The following is a 19,508-nucleotide window of genomic DNA, read 5'->3' on the forward strand; positions in this document are numbered from 1 at the left end:
GCTCATAAAAACATCACAATAATCCACACCACTCCAGTCCAGCATTAAGACGTTTCTAACTAAAATACGAGTCTATAATCCATAACTCTTCCTCCAATGAAAAAGTGTTCTGGTCTGAATCAGGAGAAATCTGCAGATCAAGCACTGTTTACAAGACAAAACAGCTCTAAACTAATATGTGGCTGGATTATGATGAGAGCGACCACAGGAGATGCACTTTTTCACTGGAGGAAGCGTTATTATGGATTATGGACGTATTTCAGCAAATGTTTGAAGTTAAAAATGTCTTAATGGATTAGTTTCTCACACAAACACAGCTTTTCACTTCATAAGACATCAACTTTACTAACTGACCAAAGAGATTTTTGCCTGGTGGAAACTGAAATGGACATGAAAATCCTATGAGCTCCCAATAACTTATCCTCAACCTTAAAACATTATGCAACATAAAATCAGTCGTCACAATATGATTTAGCTATAATAGCTTTTGGGATACACCAAGTCACCATGAAATTAAAATGTACATTATATATATAAAATGGAATACTGTAGTGTTTATTATGAAAGATTTATAATTTATTACCTTTGCACATCATAACTTTTTAATTCATGTGTCTTTGTAATATTTAATCAAAAAGCTTAAATTTTTCAGCCTCCTTGCAATGACATCTTCTCTAATGACGTGCACACAATAATCCCTGCAGCAACCCGTCACTCACATGAGATCACTGCAATCAGCAAACGACAACCATCCAATCAGTTCCTGACGGACAAAATCCTGCATTTTTGTCTCGTTTGAGAAATTCAGATATACATCACATTAGGGAAGAAAAGATGATCACAACTTCCGTTTCATGTCAACTTTAAAGATTTTTTTATTAAAAAAAAAAAAAAAGCATAAAAATTACTTTTGGACATTGTTTGGTCAAATCCATTCTCTAAACATCAGTGTAAATTCACTACATATTTAGAGTTGAAAAACTAAAACATTTATGTCTAGAAAGGTAAATCGTTAACAATTGAAGCCTTTATGTATAATGCATTGTAAAAAAATATTCATAATGCACATTGTAATTTTCATAAATAATTGCAACCAAATTTAAAATGCATTATAATATTTGAAGGTTTGTTTGTGTTTTAATGCATTATACTTTCTGAAGGTGTAACTATGTATATATAAGTATTATAACTGTGGTTATGAGATCATATAATGCATTATAAGGTGGATTAATTAATGCATTAAAATACTTTTACAATGCATTATATATAAAGGCTTCAAGTGAAGTCTAACTCTGAGATCCGTCAGGCTACCCGTCCATGGGGAGCGGCGGCCTCAGGTGAGGAGGCAGGGCACCTGGAGGAGGCATTTGCGGGTGCATGTGTGGCATCATGGGGGCTCCGGGGGGCATCCCATGTATTCCTCCCGGCGGCGGCGGAGGCATGGAGTCACTGTGCGGACGTGGACCGAGTCCAGTGATCAGTGAAGGCGGACGCTTCACACCGACCGACACCGCCTGACCCGGTGGAGCAAGCAGAGCTTTCTCCACCTTAAAGTGAAACTGCAGAAAAAACTGGAGAACGAGAGCTTGTGTTCAGCACACGGAGAAGGTCTGGATAAACACAAATGATTTTATCCCTCTGTTCTTACCTGCTTCGTTTCTCGATTCCAGTGTGTCCAAAAACGAGTCTCTGCTTTGTCGATCTCTCGACTGGGGACCTGAAAACATCATAGAAACAATGACATCAAAACCCTGTAAAGCCTGACATATGAAATAAGTCGTTTTTTTTTTTATACGGTTTCTTGAACCTTTAAAAAAAATTGCATGCAGGTTTTATGTTTTGTATCATATTTGATGCATCAGGCTTTTATGGCTCGTATTAGTCTGATATAGTGAGAATATGAAGCTCAGTTTTATTCAGAGACTCAAACTGAGCAAAAATATGCAATTTGCAGCAGATGCTAATATTTATATGATGATGCTTGTAATGTAAATCAATGAGATCTGTATAACAGTAAAGCAGATACTGATATAAAATGAGGATTTTCAGCTAATTTTGTTTGCATTTTGTACAAACACACACAGTTTGAGGTAAAAGTACATTAGATTCAAGAGGGAAATGTTATTGCTCAGTCAGGTTTAATTTACAAATCAACCCCAGATATTTCTTAGAATTGTTTTAAGTTTGAGAGTATAAGTTAAAGCAGAAGTTTTAGCCGGCAAACCTTGAACGCGATGGTTTCATACGGCTCGGCTGCGAACAGCAGATACTGCCAGCGACGGTCCGGAGGTTCGATTCTCTGCTCATACGCTGACATGAAGCGATGCCTCGGCCCGATACTTTCAGCTATCTCTGGGTAATCAACCTGAAGAAAAAAACAAGGACACCGTTTATTATTTCAGATGCATCTTAGATCTCAGGACAGCTGAGAAACGACCGGATTTACCTGGAAGAGCAGACTCTGCTGTCCGGTCTCTGGATCCCTTTGTTTTGTTACTATGGGCAAAATAAAAAAATAGGTACATCTGTTAATCATTGACATTTAGACCTAAATCAGGTTGCCACAGCTTTGGAGCAATGAATTTCCTTAACATAATAATATTTAATGTACAAATGTATCTAATAAGAAAACAATAGAAGATTGATTTTTTTTTTTTTTTTTTTTAATAAATTATACAGAAAATTGTATATTCGCTACTGAAATTTTAATTACTTTTCCTGGGCTGGTAAGTGAAATACCATGACAATGGGAACTGTGTCTATAGAACAAATGAATGGGATTCACTCATGTGACATGAGCTAAAGAAAAATCAATCCTAAAACACCTTACATTTGTTTTTTTGCTGATTTACAGAAAAGATATTAACTAGTTTCATGATGCTGAGTTCAAAAACACCAATAAAAACGTTCCATCTAAGTTTTTTTTTTTTTTTTTCACAAAGAAAATGAAGATTTTTCAAATTATATTTATGTATCAGCTTTAATGCAATTATTGAAGTAACAAAAACAGTCAAAAGATATGGTTTTAGTGACAAAGATGGTTTTGAAATATATCATTACATAACTTACAATCTACAAATGAGTGGGAAAATATGCTAAAATACTTAATTAACTTTACATTAACAAATATTTTAAATAAAGCAGCTTTTTTTGTGGCTGTTTGGATGCCGTAAAACACAACAGATGCAGCAGAAAACATCAGGCTCATGTTTGCATTATCTTCTGTCTCTGGCCATAATCCTAACCTTGAAATCAGGATTATAATGTCATCCATGTAAAAATGGGCTGAGAATTGAACAGACAGCTGTAATCTGGCTCAGATTCAGACAGAAATCATGTGTTTGTGGTGTTAAGGGAGAAAATGAGACATCTTCACCTTACAAATGGTTGTAAAAGCAAAATGCAATGCATCATATTTAATGAGAACGTGTGACGTGCTCCAGCAAAACAAAACACACTGTATTTTTGCATTCAGCGCTGCAAAATTAGTAGGAAACACATACAAAGCAGGTCTGAGGCTCAGTGTCTTACCTTTATAACCCGGTCTGCCAATCTTGACAAACTTCTTCACCTCAACCTTGACTTTCTCTGGAGCGGGTTGAGCCGGCGCTTCCTTCGCTTCTTTTGCAGCTCGTCTTGCTCTAAAATAAAAAAAGTACAGACAACACAATGAGTTCCTCCTCTACACTGAACACCATCCTAATAATCACGGCTCCAAAAATGCACTTACAAGTTAGTCTGATGCTTTTTGCCCTGCGTGTGAGCGAGGTAACTTCCCTAGAAGAGCAAAATCACAAACACAATGAGAATTGATGTTTAAGGATGAACGCTTGTGAAGTGCATTAGCGTCACTCAGAGCTCACACCTCATTATTGTGCAGTGTGAGACACAGTTTACACTCATAAGAGCCCAAGTGGTTTTTCATGAAGTACGGATCTTTGTTGATGTCTATGGTCTCCAAGGCCAGCTGCCGCAGTCGCTCACGCCGGTCTCGGTTGCTTTCGGACGAGGAGGCGACGCCACCGCTGCCCGTCTTCCCTCCGGCTCTGTGCTGGAAATCCATGATGGCAGATCCCTCTCCTCACACTGCTGCTCCTGGAGTCACAGAAGAGCAAAACACGTTTAAACATGACAGAAAACCATCTGAAATTAGGGCACAAAAATCTGCAAAGATGTGGAGGGTACTAGCCAACAATAAGAGAGAAGAGCTTGATAATTTCACATATAGAAGTCTGGAACTTAACGCAAACAGCTTGTTAAATTGTAAGAGTCAGAGAAATATAAACAGAGACCAAAATAAATGATCAATGTTTTTAGAGCAAGAAACCTTGACTTATATAATAAGTGGATTTAAGAAGGAAATAAATACAAACGTGTATATAATCATATTTACAGTAGGAGTACAAAGTTATGCCACTAATAAAATCACTTATCAATAACAATAGAAACACACATATGTATACATACACATATATATATACATATAAAACAGTTAGTACACAAAGCACTGAATCGAAGCTGCATTTTAACGAATTATAACAAACGCCGAAAGCTCATTAAAGGACCAGAGTTTAGTTTAGCGGTATGATTCAGATCAGTGTTTATTTTTTTTTAAGTATAACTATTATTTTGATTGGAAAATTCTTTGTGAAAACATTTTTACCCAACGTCCAGATCACGCTTGCCGCCGTCGCTTCCGTAATGCGCATGCGCGCTGAGTGATGCACTTCCTGTTCCTGTTATTTTGAAGTGCGCAACTTTATTGATAAAGGTAAGATAACAATGCCACAGCAAAAGCGTCCGTTTTGCCTTACAAACGCACTTTAAAGTAATTTCATCGCACCACGATACACTGAGGCTGTACAAAAGTCTAAAAAAGTCACACGTTGACAGGTTTTCCTAAAAAAAAAATCATAAAACTGCAAAATCATCATCAAAAATGCTCTTTTAATTGACAAACTCGGCTTTGTGATTTTTAAAGCGGTAAACCAGCGCCCTCTTCCGGCAGCTCGCGCTCGGTTCCTGCAGCTCTCGTGTGTTCTGGGTGTGTGTAGGTTTAGACGCTTGTTTCAGTTCATTTGGCGTTAAAGACGCGATCAGAGGAGTTTCTGAACACAACAGCAGACTCTGTCTGAGAGTCTGGATGAGGAGTAACCGATCCGACGCTGATGCTGGGACGAAAACTGCTGGTTAATGTCATAACAATGCGCTTTAATGAGACGAAACTGCTGTCAAAGAGCTGAAGATGCGATTCAACGAGAAAGAGCTGGTGTTCCTGAGCCGCCAGCCGTCGGAGAGAGCGGCCGAGCTGGGCATGAGAGGCCCGAAGAAAGGAGACGGTAAGCGGCCAACGTTTCATCATCCGGTTATCTGTGCAGTTTCTATTAAAGCACCGCGTCAGAACGCTAGAAAACCAGACCCGCCGTTAAAATCAACAACAGAACTAGAAAACTGCTTATTTTATGATCAGTGCGGTGATCGGAATCGCATGTAGCGTACTACTCGTACTATTTTCTGCTATTACAGCTGTTGTTAAGGTAGTACGCTATTTCAAGTACAGATGTTAGTCACTAGCGTTCGTACTCAACTGCAGCATCCAATCGCGTTAGGAGGCGGGTCACGTCACCTCCGCTACGCGCTCTGTGATTGGTAGATTGATTTCTGTTAAACTCGAGTTGATCGCATCGTCTCAGTTCGCCGTCATTAACGGTTAATTTTATAATAAAAAATGGTGCAAACTAGTATACTGTCATTTAAATCAACCAAACTATCGAGAAATTTAGCGTTTCTGTAATAATCCACGAAACTGTGGAAAAAAACGAATGCGCTCACATTGGAATCTTTAAAGCTGCTTTGACGCGATAAAATTAAAAGACTCCCATTAGCTATAAAAAAAAGTTAAATATATATGTATGTTTTTTTTTCGCACAACTCTAATTTTTTTTTCTTGTGGTTGCGACTTTTAATCTCATGATTCTGACTTTTTTTTCCTTTTCTGAGAATTGCGCAGTGTAAACTCAGAATTGCAATATATTAACTCGTAATTTCTCAAATTGTGAGATGAAAAATTCGCAACTGCAAGAAAAAGAGTGAGATAAAAAGTTGCAATTTCCTTTTTTCTTTTTTATTCTGTGGGCGAAAAAAAACAAAACAGAATTGCGAAATGTAAACTCGTAATTACAAGGAAAAAAAAAATCATAATTGTGAGATACAAACGGACTTTTTTTCCCTTGTTTTTATCACACAGTTCTGACTTTTATTTATGTATTTATTATTTTTTAATAAGAATTGTGAGGGGGAAAAGTCTGAATTGTAATATAAACAGTCCCAACAATACAATACAAACTAATAAAATACGACGCAGCTCAATAGAGTTTGACTTTTATTTCTGCTCTGTTTCCCCCAACAGTTGTGAAGAGGCGTGTCGTGAAACTGATCGTTAATTTCCTGTTTTACTTTCGGACCGATGAGGACGAGGTGAGTGTGAACCAGCGTCTGGTCTGGATCTCAACAGCATCGCCGTCATTATCGTCTCAGTTTAATTCGTTTGTGTTTCAGCCCATCGGCGCTCTGCTGCTGGAACAGTGTCGCGTGGAGAGAGAAGACCAGCATGCTTTCTCCATCGGTGAGAGATATAGAAAATTAATTATCAAAAACATTTCATGTTTTAAGCAGGGTTATAATTGTTGTTGCTATTATTAAAACAATAAAAGAGTGTTTTCATTATTTGAAACTAGTGCTGTCAAACGATTAATCGCGATTAATCGCATCCAAAATAAAAGTTCTTGTTTACATAATATATGTATGTGCACTGTGTGTATTTATTATGTATATATAAATACAAACACATGCATGTATATATTTAAGAAAAATGTTATGTTTGTATATTAACTATATTTATATATATATAATATAAGAATATAAATGTATATACGTGTAAATATTTAAAATATATATTGTATGTGTGTGTATTTATTTGTATATATATATATATATATATATATATATATATATATATATATACACACACACACACACAGCACACACATGTAAACAAAAACTTTTATTTTGGATGTGATTAATCGCGATTAATCGTTGACAGCACTAACTGAAATAAAATAAAATATAAAAAAACTAAATTTACTTTATTTCATCTTGTTGCCAAGGAAACATTTCTCATTTTCATTTAGTTGATGTAACTTGATGTACTAAAATAAATTAAAAAATAAATAAAAACTACATAGACATATATATTTTTTAAATTAAAACTAATAACAACAAAACACACAACTATGTAATTGCAAGAAAAAAAAAAAGACTTTAAAATGGAAAATTCTACAAAATAAAACGTCTTTGACTTTGGTTTTAAGAATGGTTATTGTTAACTAAAACTAACATTATATTAAAAAAAAAAACATTATTTGAAATAAAATAAATATTAACTGAAATAAAATAAGAACTTAATGTATTTTATTTCAGCTGGTTGCCAAGGAAACATTTAACTTGATGTACTAAAATAACTAGAATGAAACAAAATTAATAAAAACTATATAGACATATTTAAAAAATAAATAAAAATATAGACAAATAATAAAACAACAAAATTGCAAAAAGTAAAATGACTTTAAAATGGAAAATATAAACTAATAAAAACTACAGTATAATAGTATTTCAATAATAGTAAAATTTGACTCAACTCTTTAAGAGAGAAATTTGACATAAATCAGTGTTTATGACATATTTAATAATAACAATAATAATAAAACCAACAAAAACACACAACAAAATTACTAAAAATGGAAATTACTTTTAAAAAAACTATAAAATGGAAAATACAAAATATAAATAACTAATAAAAAAAAAAAAAACTATAATAGTATATCAGTTATACTAAAGTAACCCTGGTTATTCTTTATTTGATGCTCAACTCTTTAACAGAGAAACGTGACGGCACGCTTTGCTTGTTTTCCAGTGTTTCTGGACGAAGCCGAGAGGAAGTATTTGTTCGAATGCGATTCTCAGGAACAGTGTGTCGAGTGGATCGATGCCATCGTTAAAGCCAGGTGTGTGTCGCTGACGTCTCCCAGCATGCCGTGCATCGCCTGCTTTATAACTCTGATCTGCTTCTGTCTCACAGTTATGAATTCATGCGCAAGAACCTGGTCTACTATCGCACGGAAATCCATCGACTGACCGGCAAGGTGAGGGAATCGCTATTAATTAATGCAGCTAATGCCTCCCAGAGATCAACATCAGGGCCTGTATTCACAAGTAGCTCATAATTCACAGATTTAGGAGAAAATATTAAAAATAATGGGCATGTCAGTCCTAAATTTAGGACTCATAAATTTGAGTATTTCACAAAGCGTTTTAGCACTAAAACTAGCTCCTAGTCTGTGAAACACAGTGTTGGGTGTAATTAGTTTCTGTAATTTAATTGCTTTTCCCTTAAAAAAGTAAAGTTAGGGATTACTCTTATTTATTTATTTTTCTCCAGTAATTTAATTACGGTTACTTCTTATGTAATTGAATTTAATACTGTGAATAGACTGTAGAACATTTATACACAATACAATAGTGGATTTAACATCAAAATTTAAAGTCTAACCTTAAAATGCATGCTTTGTATGTACCCTTCTCACTTTAAATACTTTGAGTTAATAAAAAATATTGTTAACACTTTAGTGTTCAATTCTCACTATTAACTTATTGGTTATTAGCACACTGTAAATAGTGATAAGTTGACTTAACTTAAAAAAATTGAGGAAACCGTTGCCTTAATTTTTAAGTAAATGATAATTTAAAAAAATAAGTTAATTGAATTGTCAAGTTCACTTAACTTTTTTTTTTTTTTATTTTTTTTTTTTAGTTATTATGTACTTAATAATTTTAAGGCAACGGGTTTCCTCAATTTTTTTAAGTTAAGTCAACTTATCGCTTTTTACAGTGTGGCAACATAATATCGCGCTCCAGAATATTTCTATGAATAAATCTCTGACAGAGACTATCAGCCAATCACTGTGTGCATAGTTACTAAGCATGCTGACATCACCCATAGCAACGAGGTAAACCCCGCCCCCTTACTCTGAGCTTAAGACTTCTCTCTATTCCTTAGTAAACGTTTGTCTCAGCAGCTTTGTGAATAGGTTTTAAGAGAAAACTCTTAGCTAAAAACTTTTCTAGGAGAACCTTTAGTGGTAAGATCAAATGTTTTGTGAATACGGGCCCAGGTTAATAATGAAGATGCTGATGTGTGATCTGGTGCAGGACCCGCTGGAGCAGTATGGGATATCAGACGAAACACGCTTTCAGGTCAACAGTGGTCTTCCTCCGCTGCCTCCGCCACCCACATAAACACACACTCTCTCCGCTGTTTGGGGTTTTTACCTGTTTTTCAGTCTGGCAGTATCCATTACTGTACATTCTGACCTCTGTAACCTTTCATTGTATGTGAGTTATGGGGAAAATGCATAATATTACTGTAATGAATGTCTGCTGAGTTTGAGCCAGTTGCAATTAAAGTTTCTTCCCCATTTCAAGGTCATTGTTAACGAGGACAAATTAAACTGGGTCGCCTTTTAAAAACTGATTTCGGGCACCTTTATTGCCTTTCATAACTGTGACGTTAAAGGTTTATGCGCAGACATGCATGCATTATAGTTTGACCTAAAGTGCACTGAAGAGGTTTCGTAGCATCCAGCTTTTATCTAAAGCATTAAAGCTTCCAGTCAATAAGACCAGATTCAGTCAAAACATTTCAGCTGCTTTGAGTTTGTGTATCTGAAGCTGTATAGCGGTCGTATTTCACCCCAAAATCAAAGGAAAAAATGGAAAATTATATTTTAGTGCACAAAAAAATTAAGCCTGTTTTTAGGGTTATTAACCCTACATTCTTTGCTGCTAGAAAATGAAATGTAAAATTTAAGTAATTTAATAAATCATATATATATATTACTTAAATTGTATTTATTTATTGAATTACTTCAATTTAAAATCAGCATAAATTACAAATGCACTGCACAATTGATTTAATAAATAATAAGTAATTTAATAAATAATATACTACTATCTTGTGTATTAAAAATAATGTCAATGCAAAAGCCTAACATTTATTTACTTTATACAGGCTGTAATTTGTCTTTTTTTTTTTTTTTTTTTTTTGATTTTGTGGTGACCTTTGACCTGTATATTTCAGATATGTTAAAACATTGTGGCATTCGCAAATTTGCAGTTTGTAGATTTGCAGATTTAATTCTGCTACTTTTTGTTTGATCAAGTCTCAGTCTTGTGCTCATAAATGGCATTGAACGGCAAGAACTTCTTTCCTGTAATTTTAGATACAGTTTTATTTGAACCCATATCGCCTGTAACTTTCCATTTCTTTAAGCGATGAAACTATAATAAGAGTGAAAATGCTTTAGTTTGTCAGAATGTGAGATTCATGAATGTTTCCGTCTTTTTCATGCTCTAGAAATGATTCCTTCTATCATTTAGATTTCATAATTTATATATGTTCATTTCCAATCTTATTTTGGTTAATAAATCCAATTTAAAGTTACCAGCGTGCTTTTGTTTTTATGCTGATACAAGAGCAATAAAAGTGCTCGTCCTGACAGTATAATGCAAGGAAATGTCTATAAATACATCACAATGAGTGTTTGCACACATACTGTACTGTCGCTCACAGATAGCATTTTCCCAGTTAATGACCACAATAAGTGAGTCATTTAATGAATGCATGTGTGTCACACCCTCTCAGTAAATCTGATAATATTTGACCATGATCCAGTAAAATGTGTGCTGATGTTCAGCTCAAACAGTACATACATGATTCTGACTCGCTTCCTCATTTTCAAAGATTAATAAATGAAATGTGAGAAACGGCCCGTGAGCTCATTAGACCCGACGAAACAAACATTTTCAGAAAATCAGCTGTCGTCTTTAGTTATTTTAGGATATTTAAATTGAACACAAGTGTTCAGTCCTTTTCCAGCAACCAGCTTCAGCCGGTTTTTTTTTCAGCAGGTTTACTCAACTTGTTGTTTTCAGTTTATACAACAAAAAGTTAGGAAAACTCAAAAATCTGCTGAAGCTGGTTGCCTTAAATTTTTACATTTTCTCAACTTTTTATTTTTTTTACAGTGTAGAATGGAAAGTCATATTAAAGGAATAGTTCAGCCAAAAATTTAAATGCGCTCCCCAATGGATGCTCTGCAGTGAATGGGTGCCGTCAGAATGAGAGTCCAAAGGCTGATAAAAACATCACAATAATCCACACCACTCCAGTCCATCAATTAAAACATTTTTTTTTTAACTACAGCACGAGTCCATAATCCATAATAACGCTTCCTCCGGTGTAAAAGTCCATCCCACATATTAGTTTAGAGCTGTTTTGGCTTGTAAGCGGTGCTTGATGTATGCAGATTTCTCTCCTGATTCAGACCAGACCACTTTTTCACTGGAGGAAGCGCTATTATGGATTATGGACTCATATTTGAGTTAAAAACGTCTTAATGCTGGATGTGTCTCAGCTTTTGTCTTCTCCAGATGTTAACTGATGGACTGGAGTGCTGTGGATTATTGTGATGTTATTATCAGCTGTTTGGACTCTCATTCTGACGGCACCCATTCACTGCAGAGCATCCATTGCTGAGACACTGATGCAGAGACACATTTCTACAAACCTGATGAAGAAACACACTCTGCTACATCTTGAATGAGTAAATTCTCATCAAATGCTCATCTCTCAGTGGACTATGGCTTTAGGACAGGACAGTGACTGGACTCAGATGCTAATCAGGTCTGTAATGTGCTGACGCAGCGAGTGACTGTAACTCAAACCCTGCTGAATTATTGACACATGGACCCTCATTACTTTTAATGCCGCGAGTGCCGGGTCAGTCAAACGTCCTCTGTGCTTCACCGTGAGAAACAAAACCGGCTCAATTCATCTCAGTCTCTCTCATATCAAACCTGACAAAACCCAACACACCCGGCATGAGACGAACAGAAACATCACATTATATTTTGACCGAAATGTCAAATCTGGAATTTAAACCCGCAAACAAATAGATTTCCCAAAATGTAAAACAAGGGAACATCAAGACATAAAATTACATTTTATGTTTATTTTCTGTTCTACTTCTGAATCGAACGCAAGTAAATGTGTCTCATTGATCATGTGACTCTTTGCACAGTCAGGTTTCCTTCATTAAAGCAAAACACAGACACGCCAAATATGCATTCATTCTCAAATTCATGTTTATTTTTAAACTTAAAAGCTGAAGTTATTATGCTAAAGTCATTTGTAATGAATGTTTTTGTAAATTAGGAAAAAAGCTGCATTTTCCCTCTAAGTGATCTCATAAAGGAATTTGTGTAAAAGCCACTGAAATTCATTGGTCATGGCAAGAAATAAAAATTAAAATCCAAGACATGTCAAAATCTGTGTAAGATTTTAATAAGCTGATAAATCAATAAATGTGACCCTGGAACACACACACACACACACAAAGGTTTGTTAGGATGAATAATATTTGTCTGAGATACAACTATTTGTAAATCTGGAATGCAAAAAAATCTAAATATTGAGAAAATCACCTTTAAAGTTGTTCAAATGAAGTTCTTAGCAATGCATATTACTAATCAAAAATTAACTTTTGATATATTTATACAGTAGGAAATTTACTAAATATCTTCATGGAACATGATCTTTACTTAATACCCTAATGATTTTTGGCATAAAATTTTGTTTTATAATTTTGACCCATACAATGTATTGTTGGCTATTGCTACAAATATACCTGTGCTGCTTATGACTGCTTCTGTGCTGCAGGGACACATATGTACATGTAATGCTTCCAAATGTACAAGCAAAGTTGTAAAGATGAGATGTTTCTCTGTAATGACTATATTTATTCATCTGGATGAGATTTTTAGTGTGTCTATGCAAATTAGACAACAATGTGCAAATTCACAGTGTCTTTCTTGATTCATGTTCCTGGTCTTTGTTAAATGCAAATCACATGCAAATGCAACAGACAGAGGAGTAAATGTGAAGTGTATGCAGCTTCACGCAGAGCTCAGTATCTGTGAAACTGCTTCATCATATCTGGGGACTGAAAGGGGAACCAGAGCGCTTTCAGATATCTAAAACAGAAACACTTCCTGAACTGAGGTTCCTAGACTTCAGCGAGAAACGAGATAAAATCATGTTTTCACTTCGATGCCAACGAGTGCATGAAACAGCATGTGCATAAATACATTTCCTAAAAAAGTGCTGTTCTTCCTCAGTGTTTATGTCTTGTTTCTGCAGTGCAAATGTCTAAAAACTCTTAAATAAAGACACATTTACTGGAGAAGCAAAATGAATGAATGAGGTATTTATAAAATATGAAATGACAGAACAAGTCTTGTTCTCTGAGAAACTGATCAACTGATTTTTTTTATTATTATATTTGCTATTATTTATATTACATTCATATACACTCCTATATATATATATATATATATATATATATTTTTTTTTTACTTAGTCTTATTTTCCAGTAGAATAATCTAAAAATTCTTAAATTAAGATACATTTACTTGAGAAGCAACATTACACAATATTAATATAAAAAAATTACAAGATATTAAGTCTTGCTTTCAGAAAAAAATGCATCCAAATGAACTCAGTTTATGCTTAAAACAAGAACAAATATCTTTCAGTGAAGTCAGAAAAATGATCAGGTTTTCCCTTTGAATTAAGCTAATTTTTCTATCCACACTTTCTTGTTTTATGCACAAACTCGCTTAATTTTTCAGGTGGATGTATCTTGATTTAATGATGTTTAGATATTTGTACTGGAAAACATATCTGTACTTTTTTTATTTTTTTTTTATTTTGCAGTGCATGCAATATTTTACGTCACCACATTATGACTTTAAGACTTTCTGATTAAACAGAAGGCCTTTTTGAAGTTTATTTTTCTGTCCTCACTTGTTTTAAGCATAACTAGTTTAGATTTTTTTTTTTTTTGCTATAAGATTTAATATCTTGTAATTTTGCTTCTCTAGTGAATGCATCTTGATTTAAAGGGTCATATGATGCCATTTCAAGTTTTCCTTTGTCTTTGGAGTGTTACAAGCTGTTCATGCATATATAAGATCCGTAAAGTTGCAAAGACCAAAGTCTCAAGTTAAGACTCGTCTATGCCTTCCTAAAACGCCTCATTTAAACACACCCCCACATATATTTTTGGTACACGTTATCTTTAGGGTGTCTAGTATTAATATTTGCATTCGCATATATTCAGTTTTGTTGAGTGAGGTCATAGAGTGAGTAAACATGTTGATGGTCACAATAGTGACCGCTGGGATAACAGTGAACTTTATTTTACAATATAATCCAATGGCAGTTGTTAGTGAAAATAACAATAAAATGTTGCAATGACAAAATATTGCACTAAATTAAAAATTCAAATGTTAGAAGAAAATTACAATAATGATGTTGTAATACTCCTAGCATCGATATAAATATTTGATGTTATATTTTAGAAAAAAAGTAACAATTTTGAAATGCGGTGATGGTTGAATTTTTTCTATCAATCCTATCAATGTTGCATAAGGTTTTTTTTTATGCATAATAGTAACCCTAGAATGTGATCAAACAGTTTAAAATAGCTGAGCTAAGATATATAACAATTTTTATGACTGCAGAAATATGTGATTTCATTACTCACCATATCCCACTATTGTGACCGAGCATAAAACACAATTTTTCACACACTTTTCCAAAAATATCAAAAATAATTATTGATTATTTCAAAGGGTTACTAGTAATGACACATCATTTGGATATTTTCATGTCTGGGAAAAATTTGTGATTAAATGGGTTAAGATCATGTTCCATGAAGATATTTTGTAAATTTCCAACCGTAAATATATCAAAAGTAGTAATATGCATTGCTAAGAACTTCATTTGGACAACTTTAAAGGTGATTTTCACAATATTTTGATTTTTTTGCACCCTCAGATTCCAGATTTTCAAATAGTTGTATCTCAGGGAAAGCTTTCAGATGATGCATAACTCTCAATTTAAAAAAACTGACCCTTATGGGAACCGGTTTTGTGGTCCAAGGTCACATATTCTCAGTTTTCAATAATAACGACCCATGCAAAACTCCGGGTGATTTCAGGTGACGGTGCGCACTCGAGCGATGAAGAGCGCGGCGGCGGCGTCCTCGAACTCCTGCGCGTCCATCGTGGGTCCGTCGCGTCTCTGCGCGGGCGGATGAACCTCGGCCATGGCCTGCGCCACTTTAGCGGGAGAGATCTTGGCGCTGGCCTCCAGATATCGCGCCGCGTCGGTGCGGTCGGCCGTGTCCAGCGCGTCGCGGAGGGTGGAGAGCACCGCCTGGCACAGCGTCCTCTGGGCGGGCCGGTCCGGAGCGCTGGCCACCGCCGCGTACAGACACTGAGACTTCCGGATGTAGTCGGCGAACACGGCGCAGGTCAGGACGCCCTGCCGGAAGAGCTGGAAGGGCACGCACTCGTAGTCGTGGCTCTGGATGCGGCGCAGGAGCGGAGCGGCGGTGGAGCCCGAGAGCCCGCCTTCACTGCACAGACTCCGCAGCATCTCTGAGTACAGACGCCCGCGAACACCTCCGCCGCTCGGACCGCACGCCAGCAGCTCGTACGCCACGCGCACGTTACTGTTAAACGCTGACCTGCAGCGGGAGGAAGAATCAACTGTAAATGGAAATGAAGGAACCACTTATATTTTACACTTATGCATTCACATTTACATTTAGTAGATGCTTTTATCCAGTGAGGGCAATGGAAGCAATCCAAATCAACATAAGAGCAATGATATGCAAATGCTACACTGGAAAAAAAATTATACAACATATTTTTAAGGTAAGTGGTTGCAAACAATTTATTTTAGCTACATTTAATTAAAAAAATATATATGTTGAAAGTTAGTCAGCTAAATTTGTTTATTTAAATCTAGCTAAAATATATTGATTGCAACCACTTACCTTAAAAAAAATGTAGTAAATTCAATGAATACTCTAAGTCTCAGTTAGCTTAAAGCAAGTTTTTGTAATTCATAATAAAGAAAAAGAAAACAGATAGAATAGAAGAATAGAGTAAGCTAGTGTTAGAGGCCTTTTTTTTTTTGCATTTGTTAATTGTATAATAAATAAAAAGAAGAATAGAGAAGCTAGTGTTAGTTTTTTTTATTTTTTTTATTATTATTATTTTTTTAACAAGCCGTTAGTAAATGAATAAGTGCAAGTTTAAAAGGGGCAATTTTTTAAAGAAAAAAAAAACTTTCTTCAAAATAAATAAATAAACTAACACTACACTGTAAAAAGTGATAAGTTGACTTAACTTAAAAAATAAATTAATAACTTGACAATTCACTTAATTTATTCTTTAAATTATTATTTACTTAATAATTTTAAGGCAATGGGTTTCCTCAATTTTTTTAAGTTAAGTCAACTTATCACTTTTTACAGTGTAGCTTCTCTATTATTTTTGTATCTATTTGTTTGTTTGTTTATTATACAATTAACAAAAAGCCAAAAAAAAAAAGGCCTCTAACACTAGCTTGCTCTATTCTTTTTCTATTATATCTGTTTTCTTTTTATATATATATACACACACATATACAATTAAAAAAAAAACCTTGCTACGTGTACTGCGTTAAGCAAACAGACTTGTTACAGCACTTGCATATCATTGCTCTTTTGTTGATTTTGATTGCGTCTATTGTCCTCATTTGTAAGTCGTTTTGGATAAAAGCATCTGCTAAATGACTAAATGTAAATGTAAAGAATACTCATGCATGTAGCAGATGCTTTTATTCATCCGGCTCAGCTCGGTGGGGTGTTTTATACACTGTTTCAGCTTCAGTGGATCAAGCTAGAGTTCCTCAGTTATGGGAAACTTCTACTGTATACCTGTCCCTAAGCGAGATATGTCCCACTCTTTTAATGATTATACAATGAATCCGGTTGTTTTAGTTAAGAAACTTGTAACTGAGTTCAGTGTTAGTCATGGGCTGGCTTTATGGAGCCAGGTCTTCACAGGGCTGTGTCCTGTCATAAATTCTTTTTAATTTTATTAATTTAATTTCTATTAGTGTCTAAGTTATGAGGATAATTGTTATGTACACACACCCCTTGCATGTGAACTTTGAGACGGCTTAGACATATTAAATGCTTGACCAACCGATATAAGTTAACTTTTGTACCAGAAGCCATTCGTATTTGTAATTTGAATTTTATAATGGACTCTTAATGTGTATGTATTACTATACAGATTTTACAAGTGTTATAAAGTGTTTGTATTACTTAAGAGTTTTTAGAAGCGGCTGAATTTATTGTGAAGCATGCCGTATTGTAATTTGTGTTGTTGCAATCTGTAACTTGCAACTTTGTGGAAGTTGTGTGTGTGTGTGTGTGTGTGTGTGTGTGAGTGTGTGTGTGTGTGTGTGTGAGAGTGTGTGAGAGTGTGTGTGTGTGTGTGTGTGTGTGTGTGTGTTTCAATTTTTTGTTATGCTGTTATGTCCATTTGGGAAGTCTGTGATGTGCTGCCCATGCCCTACTGCAATTACCCCTTGTGGGATTAATAAAGTAGTAAACTAAACTAAACTAAGCCATGAGCTCAAAGTGAATACATAACAGAAAATATAACAGAGGAATTGCACTGGTGGTGAGTGCAAGAGCTGGTTGAGCTAATAAATAATAGTAATGAAATAAAATTAAAAAATAATAAATAAATAAATAACTACAGAAACATATCAGGTTTGATAAAAGAAAAAAAAAAAACAATAAAATAATAATAATAATAACATATAGCCTAATATATATACAAATATAAAATATACATAAATTATATAAAGATAAACAATAAAATAAAGCAAAATACATAAATAAATGCATATAGGTAAAGTGTAACTCCCCACCATGGTTCAAACATTAATAAATTAAATCTAATTTATGATTTGAAAATTTTTAATAAAAAAATTAAAACACATGGCACTAAATCATCTCTCAACAAATATGACTTAAACATTATTAAAATAGATAATACAAATCACAAGAAAGAAAGAAAGAAAGAAACCTGAAAAAATGCCAGACATCTCCACCGTGGCTTAAAGAAAAAAGAAAAATAACACAGTAAAAAACAAGATTAAAAGAGATCAATATTGTCTATAGTAAAACAAAAAGAAATAGATACAAAGAAAATAGAGAGCAAATAAAAATAATAAAATGTATAATAAAAGCAAAATAAAAATAATTATTTCATGGCTGAAAAGAAATAAACAACAGCACTAATAAAAAATAATAATAATAATAAATAAATAGAACAAAAAAACTAAAAACTTTCCCACCATGGCTTAAACATCTAATAAATAATACACTATATATATATATATATATATATATATATATATATATATATATAACAATTAATGAAATACAAAAATAGGCTAGTAATTTACTTATGCCTTAAATAAAAAATAATAGCAATAATAAAATACAAACAAAAAGAAATATATATATATATATATAAAATTATAAAGATACCAAAGAAACTTTCCCACCATGGCTTGAAACAATAATATTGGAGTATAGCGTATGATTGATAAGAATCGGATCTGCGAGACCTGTGCGAGTGATGCGCCAGGCTCAGGTGCCAGAGAGCGCGGCTGACGCTCCGGTGCTCCGCGGCTCCGTCCTCAGCCTCCGCCGACAGATGAGCGAAGTGCTCGGCCAGGAAACCCACGGGATCCTCGGGCCTGGACTGGAGCAGCTCCAGCAGAGCTCCCCTGAGCAGCGCGCTGACCTCGGGCTGGCACACGAACTCCGCGTCGCTGTCGGATTTGGGAGATTTGGAGTCGGGCTTCTCCGCCATCTCTTCACATCAGCATCCCGACCTTCAGCCGAAGCCCTCGCTGATTACAATATCATCTAAATCACTTCCAGCATCCGCCAGCCTCACAGTTGCTATGGACACGTGATGCTACAGCAGATATTCTTCTTCTTCTTCTTGTTTTATGGCGGGTGGCATCCAACGTTAAGGTGCATTATCGCCACCTACTATACTGGAGTGTGGACCAGAGTGACTAATAAAAAAATTAAAATTAATAAAAAAATAAAAATAATATATATATATATATATATATATATATATATATATATAGGGTACAATGGAGCTAAAGGCTAAAATGTGCTATTCACTGTGCCTAAAATGTATAATTGCAGAAAAAGTATATACCTTTGTACTGAACATTAATGGAGCAACAGATTTTGTGTGAAAATAAATCATTCAAGTTGTTTATTTTGTTTAAAAATCTTATAAATGTATGAGGTGGCAAGAGGGGCCTTTTACCCGTGATACAAATACTTCAGCTAAAATAATGTTTTTTTTTTAAATAATGTCTAAGTATACTTGTTCAAACAATCACTTTAGCAAAGTTTGTGCTATTTTCAGCTTATTCTGATAAATAAAAG

The 19,508-nt window shown here is 34.6% G+C and overlaps 3 protein-coding genes across 3 annotated transcripts; 1 reads left to right on the forward strand and 2 right to left on the reverse strand.

Moving 5' to 3' along the window:
* Positions 1-844: 844 nt before the first annotated feature.
* On the reverse strand, positions 845-4,811 carry sf3a2 (splicing factor 3a, subunit 2). Its single transcript, XM_058760132.1, has 8 exons — positions 4,664-4,811; positions 3,866-4,095; positions 3,731-3,777; positions 3,532-3,641; positions 2,447-2,496; positions 2,225-2,365; positions 1,649-1,717; positions 845-1,571 (listed from the first exon to the last, which is right to left on the reverse strand). The coding sequence occupies exons 2-8, from the start codon at positions 4,061-4,063 to the stop codon at positions 1,308-1,310; spliced, it is 879 nt and encodes a 292-aa protein (XP_058616115.1). The 5' UTR covers positions 4,064-4,095; positions 4,664-4,811; the 3' UTR covers positions 845-1,307.
* A 20-nt stretch (positions 4,812-4,831) lies between these two features.
* plekhj1 (pleckstrin homology domain containing, family J member 1) lies at positions 4,832-10,558 on the forward strand. The gene is made up of 6 exons (XM_058760143.1): positions 4,832-5,339; positions 6,410-6,477; positions 6,559-6,625; positions 7,973-8,063; positions 8,138-8,201; positions 9,268-10,558. Exons 1-6 carry the CDS (start codon positions 5,246-5,248, stop codon positions 9,352-9,354), a joined length of 471 nt encoding a protein of 156 aa, XP_058616126.1. The 5' UTR covers positions 4,832-5,245; the 3' UTR covers positions 9,355-10,558.
* A 3,448-nt stretch (positions 10,559-14,006) lies between these two features.
* Positions 14,007-19,035, reverse strand: tpgs1 (tubulin polyglutamylase complex subunit 1). The gene is made up of 2 exons (XM_058793845.1): positions 18,662-19,035; positions 14,007-15,710 (listed from the first exon to the last, which is right to left on the reverse strand). Exons 1-2 carry the CDS (start codon positions 18,907-18,909, stop codon positions 15,176-15,178), a joined length of 783 nt encoding a protein of 260 aa, XP_058649828.1. The 5' UTR covers positions 18,910-19,035; the 3' UTR covers positions 14,007-15,175.
* Positions 19,036-19,508: the final 473 nt, after the last annotated feature.

The sequence above is a fragment of the Onychostoma macrolepis genome, chromosome 02 (genome assembly GCF_012432095.1).
Source record: "Onychostoma macrolepis isolate SWU-2019 chromosome 02, ASM1243209v1, whole genome shotgun sequence".
NCBI lineage: Eukaryota > Metazoa > Chordata > Actinopteri > Cypriniformes > Cyprinidae > Onychostoma > Onychostoma macrolepis.

Bases quoted from the DNA above. Each gene is read 5' to 3' on its own strand.
- plekhj1 (XM_058760143.1), top strand. From the start codon at position 5,246: ATGCGATTCAACGAGAAAGAGCTGGTGTTCCTGAGCCGCCAGCCGTCG. The intron at 5,340-6,409 runs GTAAGCGGCCAA...TTCCCCCAACAG, and splicing joins AGGCCCGAAGAAAGGAGACG to TTGTGAAGAGGCGTGTCGTG. The intron at 6,626-7,972 runs GTGAGAGATATA...CTTGTTTTCCAG, and splicing joins CCAGCATGCTTTCTCCATCG to TGTTTCTGGACGAAGCCGAG.
- sf3a2 (XM_058760132.1), bottom strand. From the start codon at position 4,063: ATGGATTTCCAGCACAGAGCCGGAGGGAAGACGGGCAGCGGTGGCGTC. The intron at 2,366-2,446 runs GTAAATCCGGTC...TTTTTTCTTCAG, and splicing joins AGCAGAGTCTGCTCTTCCAG to GTTGATTACCCAGAGATAGC. The intron at 1,572-1,648 runs GTAAGAACAGAG...CTCGTTCTCCAG, and splicing joins GGAATCGAGAAACGAAGCAG to TTTTTTCTGCAGTTTCACTT.
- tpgs1 (XM_058793845.1), bottom strand. From the start codon at position 18,909: ATGGCGGAGAAGCCCGACTCCAAATCTCCCAAATCCGACAGCGACGCG. The intron at 15,711-18,661 runs GTCTCGCAGATC...CTCCCGCTGCAG, and splicing joins CTGGCGCATCACTCGCACAG to GTCAGCGTTTAACAGTAACG.